General features: G+C 40.5%; 1 protein-coding gene across 3 annotated transcripts; it reads right to left on the bottom strand.

The window, feature by feature from the left end:
- Positions 1-717: 717 nt before the first annotated feature.
- On the bottom strand, positions 718-20,974 carry MLF2 (myeloid leukemia factor 2). 3 transcript variants are annotated; one of them, XR_010067292.1, is made up of 9 exons: positions 20,616-20,973; positions 19,316-19,388; positions 18,524-18,650; positions 15,445-15,480; positions 7,369-7,422; positions 6,258-6,383; positions 5,794-5,953; positions 5,462-5,702; positions 718-1,294 (listed from the first exon to the last, which is right to left on the bottom strand). XR_010067292.1 is itself a non-coding variant. In XM_063294679.1 (9 exons), the coding sequence occupies exons 2-8, from the start codon at positions 19,363-19,365 to the stop codon at positions 5,524-5,526; spliced, it is 732 nt and encodes a 243-aa protein (XP_063150749.1). In that variant the 5' UTR covers positions 19,366-19,388; positions 20,616-20,974; the 3' UTR covers positions 718-1,294; positions 5,511-5,523. The 3 variants fall into 3 exon arrangements, 1 of the variants encoding a protein (XP_063150749.1); XR_010067293.1 differs by lacking the exon at positions 20,616-20,973 and adding an exon at positions 20,368-20,388; XM_063294679.1 differs by having other exon boundaries at positions 5,511-5,702; positions 20,616-20,974.
- Between the last annotated feature and the right edge of the window lie 625 nt (positions 20,975-21,599).

Here is a 21,599-nt window from a genome sequence, read left to right as displayed (position 1 = left end):
CAATTATCTCCAACAATTTAAAGCAAGCATATTGAATGAACAGCACCCAACCCTATTCTCCTGTACAGAGAAGTATAAGAGTCGTATAAACTGGAAGAAAATCTGGTCCTGACTTGGAGCCATTGGTTAATTGGCTATTAACCAAGATGGGCAGCTATATAAATGTTTTAAATAAATAAAATTAAAAAATATTTAATTAATATTGTTCAATATTTATTATATGCCATTAATACATTTGCTATACTGTACATTTATCAGCCAAACCTAATTCTACGTTTTATAGGCATGATGCTGTGAGTGACTATGTGTGCATGTGATATTTGTATTCAGTATTTTTAAATATTATCTTTAAGCAATGGCTTTAAAAAAAAAAACCTTTACCCCAGTGTCCAGCAATGTCTAAGCCAAAAACAAAAAGGTACCTAAACCTCTCAAAAGCTCTTGTCCTGAAGAGAATGGAAAGAAGTCCATGTTCATTCTAATCAAAGCTGGAACAGTAGGGCCATGGGGTTTAATGCTATCCTTGTTCCATTAAGGATTCTGTAACCCTCTCACATAAAATATGGGCCTTTAAAAAAAATAACTTCAGCTGCCGGGTGCTCATTCAGTAAGGGACGCCACAAGCTATGAAGTCAAGAGGTTCTAAGAAAACAGTCTCCACTAAGTCTTTGTCTTTTGAGAACTTGGACACAAACACTGAAGTAGAGGCGGATCCCATTTGCTTTACAGGTTCCATTTCTTTATTCAACTCAATAAACATTTAGTTACAAGTTTCACAAAATCAAATTTTATAAGATTGGGAGCTGACAACTGGAGAACAGAGGTAGGACCTGCTTGGTTTGTCCGCACCTCATTTGATCCCTTGCACCTCATACATATCCCAAGTTCCAGGGAAGGCAGGCTGGCCAAGAGCAGGGACAACTAAAGGTTGTTTTCCAACTACTTGAAACTAATAGCAGGTCAACTGTTATGTGGCTGCTGTTTGAGATGGGTAAGTAGAAATGAGGTATGGGGATGAGCAAGAACTCCTGAATCGCCCGAAAATATCCAAATGGAAAATTGGGGAGCTTTTGTAGGGCGGAAAGGAGTTAGAGGAAAACAGTAATTGGTATGTTACTCATTTATAGACAAAGGTCCCTCACATTCTCCTTGGCCAACTGTTCTATGCAAGAAATATAACTATGCAGAGTTAGTCAATTTAAATCTTAGGAGGGCAGGAAGCTAGAATTCAGCTTGCGGAAGATCCAAGTGTTGTCTTGTAGGGGCTTCACCATCAGAGTTTCACTGTCTGTACCTAAGTAAAAGGATGGGAAGAGAAGAAAAGAAACAACAGAAGTCAGAAAGGGTGCAGAAGGCACATACAGGAGGACGGTGAACAAGGAGAAACTGAATGCAAAATGCCCTGGCTGGAATTCAAATACTGGATTTTTAATCAAAATAAATGTATTGCACATAGAAAACTGACAAGAAGTTTTCTGTATACAGAAAGAAAGCTAATACTTTTCTTCTTCCCACTGATTTTCTTTGTGGAGGCATTTTTTTTCTTTTTTTAAATGGAGCCAGGTAATCTTTCAAGACAGCCAGGGATACAATTCACAAACAGATTTGCCATCCTAATGAGAAACAGGTCTCATTCTTTATTAAATCCAGTTTTGAGTAATACTGTAGTTACCATTTTCAGTCGCCAGAAACAAATAACAATGTTTTTATCTAATTCAATCTGAGTAAACCAAAATCCAATTTTCTATTTTTTTATGCAGCCGAGATATCTAGTTCCTATACAGAATATACATTATTTCAGTCACATTTTACAACATTTTTATACTACAGTATAAGAATCAGAATCATGATTCTTCAAGTACAGAATCTGTTCACAGAAAAGCCTCAGCAGCTAAACAAAATTAAAACTCTAAGGCTTCCTAAGAAAAAAAGGTAAGCCATTCCAAAGTTCACATCACTCTATGGCAGCATTTCTTAAAGTGTGGTCTGAGGACCTGAGGGGGGTCCCCCCCCAAACCCTCTCAGGGGACAACGAAATCAAAATTATTTACCAGATATTGAAGATATTTGCAAAAATTGAAAACAACTCTTCTAAGTGGTATTTTTTATAAGAATTTTATTAAGTTTCAAGCAAAGATAAAAGCTACAGAAAAACAAAATACAATGAAAAAAAACTAAAAAAAGAGTGAAAACACAACAGAATTTTTTTTTCAAAGTTGATCCCTTACTCTATATTAAACCAAAACCACTTTATTTCTATAAATCATTCCACATTGGCACACTATAAAAACACTAAGTACAGTTTTTCCCTCCCCTTATATTAAAAGAAAAATTCATATAAACCTAAAAAACTTCCCCCTCCCCAAAGATAACATCTATTTAATTATTCCCTTCCTACTATTCCATACATTTCTACTATTAAAAAAAATCAAACTAAAAAGCACATAAATTGTCTGCCATTAGTAGTACAATTTTAATGATCTTAATCTTAATAAACCCAAAACCATCCAAGTAGACATTTTTATACCTTATTTATCTAAATCCAAATCATTAAAGATAAATGAAATCAGCCAAGCCTTAAAAACAATCCAGATAAATACATTCTCAAACCCTTATCCCACTTCAAAATAAACCAAAGCATTTACATATCCCCACAATGTACACAGAGCTTTTTTCTTAAGAAGATCAAACAGCCCAACCGCCCCACTCAAAAACTCTGACTTCTCTTCAGGAAACCTCCCATACATAATAATCCCTTCCTTTTCCTGGCACTCCACCAGAAAATCAATTTCACTTGTGGCTTGCAACTTGCTTTCTCCCTTAAATTTCTCCAACTCAACTATCCAATCTTCATCCAGCATTTCAACGGAAGTCCCCATCTCACTCTTAGAAGAGACATTTCTGTCACTGTTAAAATCCTCAGTTTCATCCACAACATCCCCAACCAGATGACACATTTTAGACCTCATATTTTCTACAATGTCCTAAATGCCTTGCATAAACTTAGTAGGAATCAGAAAGAATCTGTTTAAAATCTTGTTGGAAGTCAGAGAAAACCTGTTTAAAATCCTCCATGTCTCAAGCAGTAGATTACGGTGCCCCCAGGAGCTTAACCAGCGAAAGTCGAAGATATGAAAGAATTCCAGAATGTGTTTACACAGGCAAAAGTGAAATATGAGGACAGTTCCCCAGGGAAAGTAGAAGCAGAAAACTGAAAGTTCAAAACAGCTGATTCAACGTGTAGGAAAATGCTAATATCTTCAAATTTAGTACAAAAATAACAAGGAAACAATTATTTACTCTCAATCCTCCTTAATATTTGGATGGAAAACGAAGTCCAAAACTTAAAAAGAATTTTTAAAAAATTGATCCCAAAGATAACAATAAGCACCAAGAGAACCTGCTTCTCCTTGCTGTAGAAAGCCTCTCTTAGGGTATGCATACTTAAAAGAAATATAAATTGGGTGATTTAGAAATGGGGTGGCCGGTCTTAGTGTCCCTTTAAGGATACAGCACGGCTTGGAAATGGTGATGTCCCAGCCTTCCGGCTGCTCTTACCAGTCGAAAGCAAACGCTGTTTGTGATCTTCTGGCTGCAAGCAGCCATCCAGAGGACAGATGGGGTGATTCCAGGTGTTTTCCTTTTTTCCAGAAAACACTCCTGGACTTCAGAAAAGTCTGCCTGAGCCCTAGAAAACTGCTGCGTTGTCAGTTCTGCCCACTGAGCCCACGGGCACAGCTGTTCAGTCTGCCATGTTCCCACTGGAACTCCCTGTTATTTTTTTAATTTGTTAAAAAATAAGGTTTTTCCATGAGAAATATTTTATTTGTGTTAATATCTAATGGGTTTAATATTGTACTTTTTACATAATTCAATAAATATTCTACAAATGCATCAATTTTAATTTTTAATATGGTAGTAAAGGTAAAGGTTTCCCTTGACGTAAAGTCCAGTCGTGTCCGACTCTAGGGGGCGGTGCTCATCTCCGTTTCTAAGCCTTGGAGCCGGCGTTGTCCCTAAGGACCCGTCCGTGGTCATGTGGCCAGCATGACTCACGGAACGCCGTTACCTTCCCGCCGAAGCGGTACCAATTAATCTACTCACATTTGCATGTTTTCGAACTGCTTGGTGTGCAGGAGCTGGGACGAGCAACGGGAGCTCACCCCGCCACGCGGTTTCGAACCGCCGACCTTCCGATCGGCAGCTCAGCGGTTTAACCCGCAGCGCCACCGCGTCCCTTATCAATAATTATCAATAAATATAACCCATAGAAACAAAAGCTCTTTTGGGGTCCTCCATACTTTTTAAAAGTGGAAAGGGGTCCTGACAGAAAAAAGATTTAAGAAACACTGCTCTAAGGCAGCAAATCCTAACTGAAATCAATATCCAAATATTGTATTATATTTGGTAGTTTTTAAAATTGTTTTAGTCTATATTTTATATTGGAATTTTATTATATAGTTGTTTTATGTTGTAAACCGCCCAGAGTCCCTCCATTCGGAGGAGATGGGCGGTGAAAAGTTTAATAAATAAATAAATAAATAGATAAATAGATAGATAGATAGATAGAGATAGATTTTCAAATGAGCTCGGATGCTGCAATTCTGTATTATCAACATGCTGTAAGATCCTTTCTGTTATCCATAAGTGTAGCTATAAAAGAGTTTGTTTTGCAGGAAGGTGAACCTGATCAAAGATGCTTTTGAACAAAACATCAGGATTCAAACCTGATGGTCAGTGAAAACAGGAACGGTAATTTTAGGCTCTCTGCATCTTGCCATCTTCCCTGGGAAAAGCACAGAATCTCTTGTGTCTGCTTCCATGACAGCAAAGGACTTCTCAATATTATAATTCTTAAAATTCTGTCTGCATACTGCTTTTTATTATTTGTTTACATATTTGTTCATAATTTGTCCCCAGGTAATCTCCCACCAAGGTAGTGAGAAAATTTCAACAAGCTTAATTTCAAAAAGAGAACTGTGTTAGGAGCCCTATTTTGTTAGGAAGAGGTTTTCTTTTTAGTTTTATAAAAACTCTTTTGCTGAGAACAGCCTTCATTCACTTCAATTTCCAGAATTCTCCCCTCCCCCTGCAAAAAACAGAAAAAAGAAAAAAAAAGTTGTCTTCCACAAAGATCTCATATTTTCCCTGTAAAATGACTAAATGACAGCCAAATCACAGGCTTTTCTGGAAGCCTGCTGGACTTAATGTTCTCTCATGCTCTGCAAGCAGCAGCTTTGATTTCCAGCTTACAAATGTGCTTGTTGCTTTACCAGGTACATCATTTTATTAGTGTGCCTGGAATTACTAAAAAGAAAGCAAACTCTTCTAGGCTGTAAAATAAACCACTGCCTCAACTCATTTGAAAAGGTGGTTTGGATCACAAGATCACATACTCTCTTATCTGAGAAGCTTGAAGGCATGCACGTGGTGCAAGTGAGGGGTGACAATTAAGACTTACAAGAGCATGAAAGTAGATTTGGGGGTGACCGCACTGCACCACCCCCCACATCTGCTGTGGATTCACCAGTCGTACCGACGCGACTGTCTGGTTGGAGAATCCTCAGGTCCCTGAATAGCAAGACGACCCCCCTCAATTCTTCGGCCACTGCTTCCATCATGACGCCGATAGTCCAGCCCCCTCTGTGTCCGGAAGCGGGATGTCTCTCGCCTCCATTCATCATCAAATGCAGCTGCATCACCTGAAAATCAAAACAGGAAAGCAGCAACTGAGTGTTGACAGGCTGTGCAGCCTGATGCAGGAAAAGAGGGCAGTGGCAAGGGAACACTCACTCTCATCCAGGTTGATATAGTCTTGCCTCTCCTCTTGGTCACCTGTGCGATGATTGCGTGAGCGCTGCATGATGTGTGCACGTTCTCTGATGTGGTGCCCAATTGACATCTGCTCCAGCCCACTGTCAGAATCTCGCACCGTCCGCCGTGTCTCCCGGATCTGAGAGTAGCAGATAGGTCATAATCAAAACAAAGTAGTATTGCTGGTAGCCTTCCTGAAGTTCCCCTTGAAATTCTTCAGTTTTGCCTCAGCAGGAACCAACTTGTATCAAATTATAAAATAGGTACCCTTTGCTGTCACTGTTAATTGCCATGTGAAAGGGCTCATCCCATATCTGAAAATGAGTCTTACCTCATATCCTGCTTCCCCTTACGTTTGTATTCATGTAGATGAATGCCCAGTGGATTAACCAATCTGGGGGCTTCTTTAAATGTTCTGTCAAAGGAATCAGCCAATTTCTTACCCCACCAGGTGCAGAGCGTGTCTCTGAGGTCTCCTGATAGACTTTAGGGCCATCACCCAGATTTGAGTAGGATATGACGGTGGAAGAAGTAAATGTCTGGCAATTGGCACCACTTGTCATGTGCTCCTAAAGTACAATGAAAAAATAAATAAAATAAGAAATAGAAATTGCCCTGAATCTATCCACTGTATAAAAGACAAATAAATCTTCCAAAGCAGAGCAGCACTTGGCACTGATGGTTCTCCAGAGGCACACTCCAAAACACTGCCCTGTTAATTGGTAATTTTTTTCTTCTGAGATACTACAAAAGTAAAATTTTGCAGCAGTTTTGGAAAAGGCTCTTATGTGGCTCTGATGCCACACCAAAAATGTAACTCCTGCAAGCTGTAGTCTTTCAGTTCCCCTCCTGAGGGTTCCTTCTTGATATTTCTCAAGCAAGATTTGATTTATCTCTCTGTGTCTGCAATAGTTTTCAAAAAAGAATGGGAAAGAAACAAGTATGGAGACGGGAGAAAGAGATCCTGCTTCTGCCCATCTGAAGAGTGCATAAATTAGTAAGGCTGAACCTTACTAATACCTCCTGCACTAGGACTTGTGCAGAGTTTTATTAATTTTAAATCCTGCTCTAATTTCATTCAAATTATGCACTAAGAAAAACTCCCCTGTTTTAGCTGAGGTATGCAGCTATTTTACAAATCTTATTATGTAATATTTACAGTTTTGCATAATTTGACTTGCTTTCTTTCTCTGAACTCAGGTGGAGTCTGCTACATATACACAGCCCTGGATGTTGGCCTCTCAGTACTGGGAATACCTTGGAAAAAAGCACAAATTCTGTGACAGTAACACCACAGCCATGGCTACTGTATTCTCTACCCGTATCTACATATCATGGCACTCTGGAATACTTGTAATTCAAACAAATGAACAATAATTGAAGCTCGGTTGATAAAAACTGTGCTCCTACACTGCTGTCACATCACGTATCAGTGAGGCCAGACGTTTTCCCATTTCTCTGCCCTCTGCCCATTTAAAGGGACTTTTACATTGCCTATAGTATCAACTAGAACTACTGTATATGGGAAAAGAGATGCAGACAAAATGAACTCACCATGTTCCCAATCATGTCATTCATCATTCCAAACATGTCCATAAATCCACCTGCCTGAACAGACAAAAAAACAAGAGCTTTGTGGAGAGTGACTAGTTGAAATGGGGAGCTGTTGCCATTTCTAGCAACTGTTCATGAGTACTTTCTATAACCATAACGATATGAATGCTCCAAACTCAAGGGCACAGATTCAGAAAACACTTCCTAGCTCACTACACATATCTGTGGCAATTTTTTTAAGAGTTCAAGGAGACCACTGTGTCTTGCATTGTTGTGGCCACTATGGCCAAACCACCAGGAAGAACAGTGAGCTTGGAAGAAGGCTGGCCAAGAAAGTAGGTGTAACAGAATGGCAGCAGCAAAGAAGAGGCCTGTTAGAGACAGCGTGATTGGAAGTGGCAACTGGAGAAGAGAGACTGCTGAAATGGAGTTCTACAGAAACATTTGCTGGGAATGGCACCATTCAACAAGTATTATGGGTTAGGGTTGTGCCTGCATCACACAAACTTTGCTGGGTGAGGACAGGAATGTAGCCCTAACATTTGCCCGCCTGGGTTTCAGGTACTGCAGCAGTCCTAACATCAAGCTCTGGGAGGGATCATGGCAACAATTTTTCAAGAGACATTGGCACTGACCAGATGTGCTACTCCACAGGTGACCAGATATGAGTGCCCTTCAAGTGAAGTTGGGCCAGAAAATAATGTTAGGGCTAATGTAGGTGCACTGATTATCCTGCTGCTATGGTAGACTTGCCTGTTTTTCCAGATGTCCAGCTAGTGCTGGAGTCTCCCAGACTTTAGTGCTGGGAGATTTTAATATCCATGCTCTGGATGTGAGATCAGGATGTGCTTAGGCAATCTCAGGTCTGATGCATACAGGCAGGCGCCTTAGACCTAGTTTTTTACTTGGAGTAGATTATATGTGATTTGAAAATGGAGGACAGTGTAAACGGTCCTTTACCGTGATCAGATCACTTTGTGGTCAATATGTATGTAAAGTTCTCTAGACCTCTGAATTATCTTTTCCTCCTTATCTGCAATCTGCCAAGTGCCAAATGATATACTCTTAAGGTATGTTTAAATATGTATTTAAGAACATATTCAATATGCTTTTACGACATTTATTAGATTGATAAGCTACCCAATTCCACCCTAGTATATTTTTTTATCTTAAAAGGTCACTGAAAAAAGTTTAATTCAAATTCAGTAATATTTTTACTGAAAATTCCTGCTTTTTGATCGTCTCTTAGTTACTTTGAAAAGACTTTCCCTCTTCTAGTCAGAAAGCGGGGCTTAGAATTTTGCATCTAGTAGAAAGAATCCCTCCCCCCTCATAATAACTTCAGCTGAGAAAATGGTTTAGGAACATCTTTATTAATAGACGATTTCAGGAATAAATACAAGTAAAACATGCTTTCAGTATGGTAATGAAGGAAAACAAAGAAACACAAAACCACTCACATACAAGCTATGGATAAAGAACAAGTTTAAGAAATTCCTCCTAATTACCTCTACAGACCCTTACTTTTCAGTGGGATTGTTGGGTCCATCTTTTGGTTACCACAATGGTACACGGTAAGTCCAAATGCAATTCTCAGTCACTAAAGATGGAGCCAAGAAGGAAGTCTGTACTGCAGCAGTGTGCCCGGTTGACCAGCATGGGTTAAAGCATCCTCCATAGTACAGAGCATTGGGAGGCTGCCTCTGCCAAGGTGAATTTGTCTGTCTTGGAATGCTTTATGAAGCCAGTTGCCTCTGCCCAGGTTCTCACCCTGCATAGGTCTATTAGCAGAATCCCCACTTCCAGAGCCCCTGAGACTGATGGAATAGGCTGTGATGCCAGTCAGGATTTGCTTGCCTAGGCCAGAGTAATACACTCCGTGACCCACCTACTCATCTCCTCTCTCAAAGGGGATGAATAAGCTGTCAGCCTTCCACTCCCCTAGAGGGGACTTAAGGCAAATTCTTAAGGTTCTGTATATGTCTAATTTGTTTCAAATATTTTACTCAGAATTGGGGAAGAAACTTGGTAGCAGTATCTCCTATCCCGAGAAACGTGAAATTAATCTTTGGCATGAAATCATGGGTAAAGCCCCAAAAACTACCCTGTGTTGGTGGAACACAATCAAGTCTCCTTTGAGAGACCCTGTAGTTTCTCATCTCTCACAGGCCAAGGACATTGCCATTAGAAAGGTTGATTTCTGTGTGAAAGTGCTGATGGGGCTCTCTAATGTGTTCAAAAGGGACAGTGGTAATTGCTCTCAGAACCAATGTCAGATCCCATAAAGGAAACTGGGGAAACAGTAGACTGGTGCCCCTGTGAAAACAGTGAACTTAGGGATGTTGCAAAATGAAACTTTTATCTGTCCTACAGTGTGAACCCCAGATGAGTGACCTGATTGTGGAAGGTACTGGTCTTCAGGCTATTATCCAGACCCTCTCTAGAAACCTATCACTATTCATCTCTGTCTCCTGCACCAATGCTCAAGGGCATGCCAAGATTCTGATGGTACTTAAGCTACCTAGATGCCAAGATGGTGTCACTGCTGAGGTCTGGCAGGCTGGCCCTCAGAAGATGCCCCATTCAAGTTCCAGGCACAGGCTGAAGTCATTATGGATTCAGGCAGAGGGTGAGACCTAGGCTCAGTATGTCTGGATGTACTGGCAGGTATCTGGGAAGCTCCCTACCCATCTCCATAGTGCTCAGTACCAAGGTCTCAGTACCCTGGGCAAAAAGGGAGGAATTAAGATTATCTATGCCCTGAGCATCCTCATTTTGTGGGTCAGCTTAGTCAGGATTAGTGTTTATATATTAGACTCTTTGGCCATGGTGCCAGCAGGGCATCAATTCCTTCTGCCCTGTTATCTTGAAATCAGAAGATAAACCTTCTTACTTTCCTGATGTCCACTGTTGCAAACAGAACTGTGGATGTAGGATCCACTTACACACCCATGACAGGCTCTTGGTTCCCCTGTCTACAGTTATATCCTATGCTCCTTTTACACACACTATTGACAGGGAAGCCAGATATATTTTCATCCAACTGCATGATTGTTGTTGTTTTTTCGTTTAGTTGCTTCCGACTCTTCGTGACTTCATGGACCAGCCCACGCCAGAGCTTCCTGTCGGTCAACACCCCCAGCTCCCCCAGGGGCAAATCCGTCACCTCTAGAATATCATCCATCCATCTTGCCTTTGGTCGGCCCCTCTTCCTTTTGCCTTCCACTCTCCCTAGCATCAGCATCTTCTCCAGGGTGTCCTGTCTTCTCATTATGTGGCCAAAGTATTTCAGTTTTGCCTTTAATATCATTCCCTCAAGTGAGCAGTCTGGCTTTATTTCCCGGAGGATGGACTGCTTTGATCTTCTTGCAGTCCAAGGCACTCTCAGAATTTTCCTCCAACATCACAGTTCAAAAGCATCGATCTTCCTTCTCTCAGCCTTCCTCATGGTCCAGCTCTTGCAGCCATATGTTACTACGGGGAACACCATTGCTTTAACTATGCGGGCCTTTGTTGTCAGTGTGATGTCTCTGCTCTTAACTATTTTATCGAGATTTGTCATTGCTCTTCTCCCAAGGATTAAGCGTCTTCTGATTTCCTGACTGCAGTCAGCATCTGCAGTAATCTTTGCACCTAGGAATACAAAAGTCTTTCACTGCTTCTACATTTTCTCCCCCTATTTGCCAGTTATCAATCAAGCTGGTTGCCATAATCTTGGTTTTTTTGAGGTTTAGCTGCAAGCCAGCTTTTGCACTTTCTTCTTTCACCTTCATCATAAGGCTCCTCAGTTCCTCTTCACTTTCAGCCATCAAAGTGGTATCATCTGCATATCTGAGATTGTTAATGTTTCTTCCAGAGATTTTAACTCCAGCCTTGGATTCCTCAAGTCCAGCTTGTCGCATGATGTGTTCTGCATACAAGTTGAATAGGTAGGGTGAGAGTATACAGCCCTGCCGTACTCCTTTCCCAATCTTAAACCAGTCCGTTGTTCCGTGGTCTGTTCTTACTGTTGCTACTTGGTCGTTATACAGATTCTTCAGGAGGCATACAAGATGACTTGGTATCCCCATACCACTAAGAACTTGCCACAATTTGTTATGGTCCACACAGTCAAAGGCTTTAGAATAGTCAATAAAACAGAAATAGATGTTTTTCTGAAACTCCCTGGCTTTTTCCATTATCCAGCGGATATTGGCAATTTGGTCTCTAGTTCCTCTGCCTTTTCTAAAGCCAGCTTGTACATCTGGCAATTCTCGCTCCATGAACTGCTGAAGTCTACCTTGAAGGATCTTGAGCATTACCTTACTGGCATGTGAAATGAGTGCCACTGTTCGATAGTTTGAACATTCTTTAGTGTTTCCCTTTTTTGGTATGGGGATATAAGTTGATTTTTTCCAATCTGATGGCCATTCTTGTGTTTTCCAAATTTGCTGGCATATAGCATGCATTACCTTGACAGCATCATCTTGTAAGATTTTGAACAGTTCAGCTGGGATGCCATCATCTCCTGCTGCCTTATTAGCAATGCTTCTTAAGGCCCCTTCAACCTCACTCTTCAGGATGTCTGGCTCTAGCTCACGGACCACACCGTCAAAGCTATTCCCGATATTATTATCCTTCCTATACAGGTCTTCTGTATATTCTTGCCACCTTTTCTTGATCTCTTCTTCTTCTGTTAGGTCCTTGCCATCTTTGTTTTTGATCATACCCATTTTTGCCTGGAATTTACCTCCGATGTTTCTAATTTTCTGGAAGAGGTCTCTTGTCCTTCCTATTCTATTGTCTTCTTCCACTTCCGCGCATTGCTTGTTTAAAAATAATTCCTTATCTCTTCTGGCTAACCTCTGGAATTTTGCATTTAATTGGGCATATCTCCCCCTATCACTGTTGCCTTTTGCTTTCCTTCTTTCTTGGGCTACTTCTAGTGTCTCAGCAGACAGCCATTTTGCCTTCTTGGTTTTCTCTTTCTTTGGGATGTATTTTGTTGCCGCCTCCTGAACAATGCTGCCAACTTCTGTCCAGAGTTCTTCCGGGACCCTATCTACTAAGTCCAGTCCCTTAAATCTATTCTTCACCTCCACTGCATATTCCTTAGGAATATTAGTGAGCTCATATCTAGCTGATCTGTCGGTCTTCCCTAATCTCTTTGGTCTGATCTTAAATTGTGCAAGAAGAAGTTCATGATCTGAACTACAGTCAGCTCCAGGTCTTGTTTTTACCGACTGTACAGATGTCTGCCACCTTTGGCTGCAAAGGATGTAGTCAATCTGATTTCGGTGTTGTCCATCTGGTGAAGTCCATGTATAAAGCCGTCTCTTAGGTTGTTGGAAGAGAGTGTTTGTTATGCAGAGTGAATTGTCTTGGCAAAATTCTATCAGCCTATGTCCTGCTTCATTTTGTTCTCCCAGGCCATACTTACCTGTAATTCCAGGTATCATTTGACTGCCCACCTTAGCATTCCAGTCTCCTGTGATGAAAATAACATCTCTTTTAGGTGTGTTGTCCAGTAGGTGCTGCAGATCCTCATAGAACTGCTCTACTTCAGCTTCTTCAGCATTTGTGGTTGGGGCGTATATTTGGATCACTGTGATGTTAGATGGCTTGCCCTGAATTTGAATTGAGATCATTCTGTCGTTTTTTGGATTGTATCCAAGCACTGCTTTAGCCACTTTACTATTAATTATGAAGGCTACTCCATTTCTTCTGTGGTCCTCTTGTCCACAGTAGTAGATCTGGTGGTCATTTGATGTGAAGTGGCCCATTCCAGTCCATTTCAGTTCACTGATGCCCAAAATGTCTATCTTTAATCTTGACATCTCACCAATAACTACATCAAATTTGCCCTGGCTCATAGATCTTACATTCCAGGTTCCAATGGTGTGTTGATCCTTAGAACATTGGATTCACCGTTCACCACCAGCACCGTCGGCTGCTAGCCGTCCTTTCGGCTTTGAGCTAGCTGCGTCATCACGTCTGGGGCTAGTTGAACTCATCCTCTGTTCCTCCCCAGTAGCATTTTGACCATCTTCCGACCTGGGGGTCTCATCTTCCGATGGTATACCGACATATCTCTGGTTGTACTGATCCATTTAGTTTTCATGGCAAGAATACTGGGGTGGGTTGCCATTACCTTCCCCAGGGATCGCATTTAGTCTGACCTCTCTGTCATGACCTTCCCGTTTTGGGTGGCCCTTCACGGTTTAGCTCATGGCATCATTGAGGTGCTCAAGCTCCAGCACCACGACAAGGTAACGATCCTTTGCTGAAGAACTGCATGATACTTCCATCTAAAATCCCTACAATCTCATTCCACTCCCATTGATGTATAGTTTGTCAAAATAATTTTTGAATTAGAACATGTCAACCATGTTCTAGATGGGACAATACTTTCAACACCAAGCATACCACCCTCAACTCTCTGAGTTTCTTCATATGATGCCTGCTAGGTAGTACTGTTTGAGAAATTCCAAGGCCTTTGCATCCTGGAGCCTTCAATTCTGCCATGATCTGGCAAAAGTAAAACTCATCCCTACACACTCCCACTCCCAACAGGTCATGTTCCAGCAGTGCTGTGCTCATCTGTCTGAGAAAACATTGCAGATCTGACACCTGTAGATCCTGTGCTTCTTTACTAAGAAGATGGGAGCTTCTCCTGCCCTATTCTTCTCAAGCAGTACCTTGACAGACAGCAAGGTTCCACAAGCAGTGCATCTTTCTCCTTTCCCTTCCCTTCCCCTCCCTTCCCTTCCCTTTGTGATACTAGGCTGAAGCTGCCATAACCTAAAGATGAAGCAGGCACATAAAGACTCTTGTCTAAAAGATCCCTTCAGGGAGGTAGATAAGAAGGAAGCAAGTCATTAAGGAAACAAAGGAAAAATGTCACCTAAACCAGACAAAGGAAGTTGGGCCTGTGTGCATGGAAAACCCACCCCCCCCATCCCATCAACAGCTACCAGACTTGTAAATTAACAAGGCAAGAGTAGCTGCCAGTCTTGTGAATCAACAAAGCAAGGACATTGGGGAATAAAAGGGGTCCCAAAGCCTGCCCACTCCTTGAGTAGTCTTTGGATCCAGACTTGGTGGCAACTTGGTGGCTTCTGTCCCTCTAGCTAGTGCCTAGCAGCCTAGTTGAGAAGGACGTGGATAAGTGTGGTTGAGTGTGTATGTGCATGTGTGAGAAAGAGCAAAGGTACATTGCAACCAGTAAAATTTTGCTGTTACTTTAAATTCATTGGTCTCCGTGTATTACAAAGAACCTGTTGTTCCTCAGTGTTCAGTTGGAAGTGATCTGTGTGTGTCCCTAATTATATCCCAGCTGTTGACCAGGGCTGTGTCTCTTGTCTGCTCAAGCCGCACCTATCTGGAAAACCCAGGTAGAAAGCAAGGGGGGTTGACAAGATCTACATGCCTCAACAGGCTGTGAGTATGAAGTGAGTGAGCATAAGCTGAACCTGGGAGCAGCCCGTGTACACCTTCCCTTCCCTTCTTTGGATGCACCAGGTAATAGTAGTAATAGTAATAGTAATAATGTTATAGAATAGTGTTATAGAATAATAGTAATAATAATATTTCTCAGCCCCAAAATAATATTATTAAATAACATCATCTGCCTATCCCAGGTCCTTGGGAAGGACTCGATTGGTGGACAAAAATGCCAAATCCAGTCTAAACATCTGGCTGACTGTGTGATCAACCATAATTATTTCTCTGCCCAAAATGGAGCCAAAAGGAAAAGCTGTTCTTCTCTAGAAGGCAGAGTTAAGGCTGACGGAGGGAAAGTTGTTCTATCCACTAGATGCAAAAGAGAAACCCCAGCTTTCTGTCTTGAAGAGGTGTATTCAATTCCTTTCCTGTTGGCATCATATTTAATGACTGAGAACTACCATAAAAATCATCATACCCATTGTTAATATTTGGAAAATGTTACTGTCCTCGTTATTTTCACAATTTTATTTTCAAAATGTCACAAAACTTTGCTGCAACTGAAGGAAGCTGAATTACCACCCAGAAAAGAAGATCACACGGACCATGTTGGAAGAAACAAGTAGTTGTGGAAACCAGAAAATTATGGCTTACCATTCCTACCATCCCAAAGGGCGAAACAGTTCCAGCCTATAGAAGTGAGAAAGGGACACAAAGTAATTAGACTTCACTTCCCTAGAGTAAACTTGTTTTATCTGGCATAGAATAGAAAAGGACAAAGGAATTCAGTACTTAATTTAAAAATTAAAGAAGTGTATACTAGAGCTTCACCTATTCTCAAATTGATTATCATGACCCAAATTTGTGTTAAAGAGCCAAAATCTAAACAGATATATCCACTACATGCTTGTCAGTGCTACTGAATTTTGTGTGTTGATGTAAACAGTACTGAGTTCTACAGGATATATTCTCAACTAATTAAATATAAGGTTGTTGTCTTGACCATGAAATTATGAGATAAGAGACAAACCTAAATAACACCTTATTTGGTTTCTAGGAATTGAAATAAAATTTAAGTGTTATCAAATGATTTGGAAATTGTGGCCAGAACACTATAAAGTTCAACACACACACCAGTAGAAATTGCCAACCAAGTCAAACGTATTTAATTACAAAACAAGAACTTCTTAAAAACTGAATTACTATTTGTAATGTCAAGTTCCTTTCAGAAGCCTGAAGGTTATTTAATGCCACATAAGAGAAGTTAGAAAAGTCACAAATAAATACAAAAAAGGTGACTTAATATTTTACAAGAAAGCATCAAAGGCAAGATTACTTCATTTAAGGTCTAGAAATCTTGCCCAGATGAAGAAGCTAAAATACAAACACAAAACTTCCAATCTAGTAAAGCTGTGCTAAGTTAAAGACAGTGAAAATCAATGGGCTGAATATCTTGGCAGATAGAGAAGAGGCAAATAAAGAAAAACATCTGTGGAACAAATTGCTAAGGTTCTTAAATATGAATGTTAAATTCAGAAGTTGGAAGCTGGCAATGAGTCTGTGGGAGTCAGAGAAAAAAGTGGATGAACCAGAAGACAACGAGTATATCATAAAAGTGAAAATAATATTTTGCATTATCTCTACTACAGAACCCTTTTGAGAGACCTTCACCAGGCAATTATTTTGATGGAGAGCAACTACATTCTGTCAAAACTTGGTTCTTTATCATATGACAGATCACAAGAGAGACTGTTAAGGTCTTGGACTAGAACTGGGGAGACCCACATGTAGGTCCAGTCTCAGCATTGGAACTCACTGGATAATTTTGGTTAGACTACATGATAGGCCTGTAGATGTTGTGGATGACTGGAGGAGGAAGTGCTGTGTATACTGCCTTGAGCTCCCAGAGAATTGGCAGGATATACATCTAATAAATGTACACAGAATAATAGAAAGTATTGCTATTTTACTAAATAAGTAACTTTACATAAAAGCAAAGTCTCTTGCCAAAGATTTCCCAAATATCCATTCTAAGCAAGCTAATAGGAAGCCATGATTAAGATTAAATTACAGAAGGAAACCTTAATAAATGAGATTTCGCATTTTATCTGCAAAGAAGTAGGCCTTGTTCTTGTTCTTTTTTCCCTTACCTGTACTTTTTATTTACCTTTGTTTTTATTGTTATCTTTTATTTTGTTTTTATTGTTTTTAGCCAGGGCGTTTATTCTGTTATTTCTTTATAGTAAATTTTACTAAGTTTCAAAGAAAGAATAAAAACTACAATAAAAACAAAACCAAAAAACCAAAAAAAGTGCAGAAACACAAGAAAAGAATTTTTTTTTAATTTACAAAAAGATGTGGCTTCCGACTTTTAACAGCAAGGATATACAAAGTTTCCATAATCAATCTCTTACTCTGTATTAAACCAAAACACATTATTTCTGTAAATCATTCCTCTTTAACACATAATAAAAATCACTAAGTACAGTTACTCCTCCCCCTTATATTAAAACGAAGAGGAAAAAAAATTCATATAAACCTCCTAAACATCTTTCCTCCCTCCAAAAAATAAAACATTTAATTATTCACTTCCTACTACTATTCTATACATTTCTATCTACTGATGTTATTTTGTTACTGTGACTGATTTTTAATCTGACAGTGAATATTTTAATTTTTGTCTTATATAAACTGCTGAATATCATTTGATTGTGGCACAGCAAAAGTCTGATATAAAAACAAAATAAAGCAGCCTTGCTTCAACCACTTTTTAAATTGTTTTGAGAACGTCTATAAACACAGGCATAAACATACTAATGTAAGTAATGGAAGAAGAGGGCAGATGCTCTTCTGCTTTGCAACTGAAGGAAGGAGAAAGTATGGATCTCATTTGGTGGGTGGGAGGGAGAGAGGAAATGAACTGTTCCCTCACCCTAACTGCTCTGTTCTGGGATTGATATTGTTTAATTCCTTCATCAGTCATCTTTGACAACAGAAAAGAAACCAACCTTGAGAATAATTCCAAAGAAGCCTGTGAATTATTCAGATTGATCTTCCAAAATTAGGAGAATGGGTAACAGAGTAACATATGCAAGCAAACACAATGTATTACAAAGTGGACCAAGAAGATAGCAATGAACCTTCCAAGGTTCATAGTGGGCAACCCAATGAAACAGCAACTCAGTGGTTTTGTTTAAGAAGAGGCAGCCCTGTTTTGCTAAGGAATGGCTGGGCCTCTGCTCTCAAGTTAAAAAATAGCAATTCTGGGGAAAACCTTGGTAAGTCACTGGTATTTTAATTAGTCGTCTCCAGCGGGGGCTTCCTATTTGCACAATACTCTTCCCAGACCCACTGAAGTATTTACAATGTTACAGGTTCCAAATTAAAATGGTGTTGCTAGAATTTGGTTAGAGATGTTCTCAACTGCTCTTTTTCTATTTCATTTTGGAGTAATAATAGGCACTTTTAAAGATAGTTTAGGGCTTATATTAATAGTTTATGTATCCGCAGTCTCACTGAGTGACAAGGTGGGGTATAAATTAAAAATTAATTGGATGTCCCTGTTTTGATGTTGGGAAGTGCAACATGTAACTGTCTTTCTTTGGGCATAGGTACATAACTGAAACAGAACCCAGATTCTTCTGATCAAGCCAAAGCACTAAACTGGAAACTTACATATTTATAGCAAAAGTAGTAAACAGATCTAGCCACAATCCGCTGATTTCTTAATTACCTGCATTCTTCGACTAGCTTGGCGTGTTCCAGGTACTGTCCCATTGCTAATGCTGAGGAAAGGGCTATATCCAAATCCCCCTGAAAGTACACGATTCACATGCTGCTGATGGATAGCAAGAGGATCCCTGTGGGAAAAGAAGTTTCACAGGGGAGTTAAAACTCTTAAGTCAGTGTTTCTCAACCTTGGCAACTTTAAGAGGTGTGGACTACAACTCCCAGAGTTCCCCAGCCAGCATGGCTGGCTGAGGAACTCTGGGAGTTGAAGTCCACACCTCTTAAAGTTGTCAAGGTTGAGAAACACTGCTCTAAGTAATCCATATCAATCCAACAGTCCTGTTTCCTTCCTCTAGCACAGTGTTTCACAAGCTGTTATTTATCATATTTTTATCACCGCCCATCTCCCTCATACCCTCCCTCCCTTTTCCTTTATATGGTCTACTGTGTCATCATGCAAAAGCTTTTGAAGAAAACCACCAATGACTTAAAATCTGTAGACACCATGACAAATAAAGAGACCATCCTAGGTGGTGTCTGAGAAATCATCATTTTTATTTCATTTTTTTTAAATTAAAATGGCTGAAACCTTGCAAGATCACCAAATCTCAAGCTATTTCAGGCAAAAATATCAAAATCTTGTGGCATTAAACAGTTTCCTGAGTTTTGGACCATTTTTAAAAATAGTTTTTGTGACTCTTAACAGTGACACTTGCAGAATCCTGGCGGACCACCAGTTGGGAATATTGTTCTAATGCTTTTCTCCTATGTAGAAAGGCTAGGATCCTAGACTCACATCATAAACATTGGATCCTCTGGCTCTCCATCTCTCATGAACCGGAACATAATTCCCTCAAATGCAGGATGGGCTGTGCAAAGGGAAACAGGAAACAGATACGAATTTTATTAACTTCTCAAATCCCTCTTTTCAAGCAATTGTGCTCTACTCAATCTTATCCAAACTAAATTACATCTTTTACATGCAAAACCAACACATTAGGCAGTTTGTAAATACTAGTCCTTAAACAATATTAAACACTACATAAATAAACTCCAATAACTGTAACACCCCCAACCCAGCTGCTACTTGCTTCCTATGTAGAGAAACAAACTGAGAAGCAGACTTCAAAAACAGTTGAAACTGTTGCCAAGAAGCACTCAAGTTGTGTCATCCAACACAAATTATCTTCACTAAGCCATCCAGTCCTCTCTCCCACATTTATGCAAATATGTGAAGGAGGAGAAAATTCTTGCACCTTTAATAGACTATGAAAATGGTGTAGATTCTTTTTCTCACTGCTGAACAAACTAATTCCAAAATTCTCTTGTACTCAACTGCTAAAAAATACCGGAGTTTTGTTCTCCTCCGAGTCTGATCGTAAATCTGATCGCTTTAATGTGGTATGTACAGAAATCAATCAATTTATGTAACAGAATATTTTTAACCAAAGACCGAATAGCTACGTATCAGGAATTCTGCAGCATTTTATAATCACAGTGACAACACACACACAGAGAGCGATGCATCAATCCATTCTCTCTTCCCAGGAGAGAATGCAAATGCAGTCCTAGATCTCCCACTTGTATTCAAACCATCTGGCTCCTTTCTCAGCGCAGAGGATGTTCCGTGTTCCTCAGCATTCCTCTCCCCAAATTAGAGAGCTCCGCTCCATGCGTTCCACCACTCCTAAAGTTGACGACACTAGCTCACCTACACCACATCCAGCAAATCCGATTATAAGACATGACATTAATATTACAGGATTCTAGTGACAATAACAAGGTAAAAAATACCACTAGAATACCGGAACAACGCTGCAATCTCAACAACCATTTATTACGAAGTACCGCATCAAGAACACCAGCTTGCCCTATATCCTCTATAGGCCGGCCTGCCGCATCTCCCGACTTCCTTCTCTCTCCAAACCCAACACCTTCCTTTCCAAATTCCGCTGCGCGCGCCCGCCTCCAAGGAGAAAGAACGATCTGGGGACAGAGATGAGAAATCTGGACCTTTGTGAACACATCCCCAGCTCCCATACTTAAGTATATCCCCCTCCAAAACCCACACAAAACTCTCCAGCAAAACTACTCACCTCTCTGGCCAAATCCTTTGTTACTGTCGCCTCCTGTCTCTAGTTCTCACGGAATTTGCTCCAGCCGCGAGCCCTAAAGGGGAAGATTAATGCTGCATCCCTTCCTGCCCCCTTCCCCACCCCACGGTATGTTCTTTGTTGTAACTATGCTGCGTGGAGGGGGGGCAGAAGAGAGGAGATGTTCCCCTTTCCAATTCTATGCTACCACAGCGCAGCCGCCCACTGGCAACAGGAAAGGCAGACCAAATTGCTCCGCTTTGTCCCCGCTTCGTTTACAAAAATATAAATACTGTTGCAAATCCCGTTTGCAGTAAAAGGATATTTTTCGTTTTCAAAGAAACCCACAAGGCCTAAACAGGATGTGAGGTCAGAAACACCACCCTCATTTATAAGCTCCGCCTCCGATAAATAGAGTTACATAGCTAAATTGCTCGTTGAAAAGCAACGCAGTAATAATTTTTACCACGTCGAGTAGTGGCCCCCCTCTCTGTAGTTAACATATCTAGAACCCCAAGTTTTGCATGATTCTTGTAAGGATGTGTTGGAGACAGGCAGGAATATAACATTCAGTAAGAAGAATTCTGGAAAAACAGTTATCTTAGCGCTCAAAATGAGCCTTCCAAGCATGCAAAACAGCCAATTCTTCAATGGTATGGTGCTTTGCGCTTTTCACACGTTTATGTGCCTGTGCAACAAAGATAAGATCTTACATAGAAATTTTGAGTAGAGCACCTGTGCTAGGCTACACTGCAAGGCACTCTACAGTAACTCAAGCTGTGGAACAGAACTCAGCCCAAGATTGGGATAGTTCCCCAGGGCTGAACTATGTCAGTGTGGGGGAGCCAGTCATCCACCCCTGCTTGTTAATATGCCACTCTTGGGAAGTAGGTACTGTACTATAGGTGGGCTTGTGGCTTTGCCTGTTTCTTGTCTTTTTCACTGAAAAGTACTGTATGAGAGGCAAGCACAGGTCCAGGATGGACT

This window comes from Candoia aspera, chromosome 2 (genome assembly GCF_035149785.1).
Source record: "Candoia aspera isolate rCanAsp1 chromosome 2, rCanAsp1.hap2, whole genome shotgun sequence".
Taxonomy (NCBI): Eukaryota; Metazoa; Chordata; class Lepidosauria; order Squamata; family Boidae; genus Candoia; species Candoia aspera.
The sequence above is the reverse complement of the archived record's forward strand: the minus strand, read 5'-3'. Positions and strand labels throughout refer to the sequence as shown.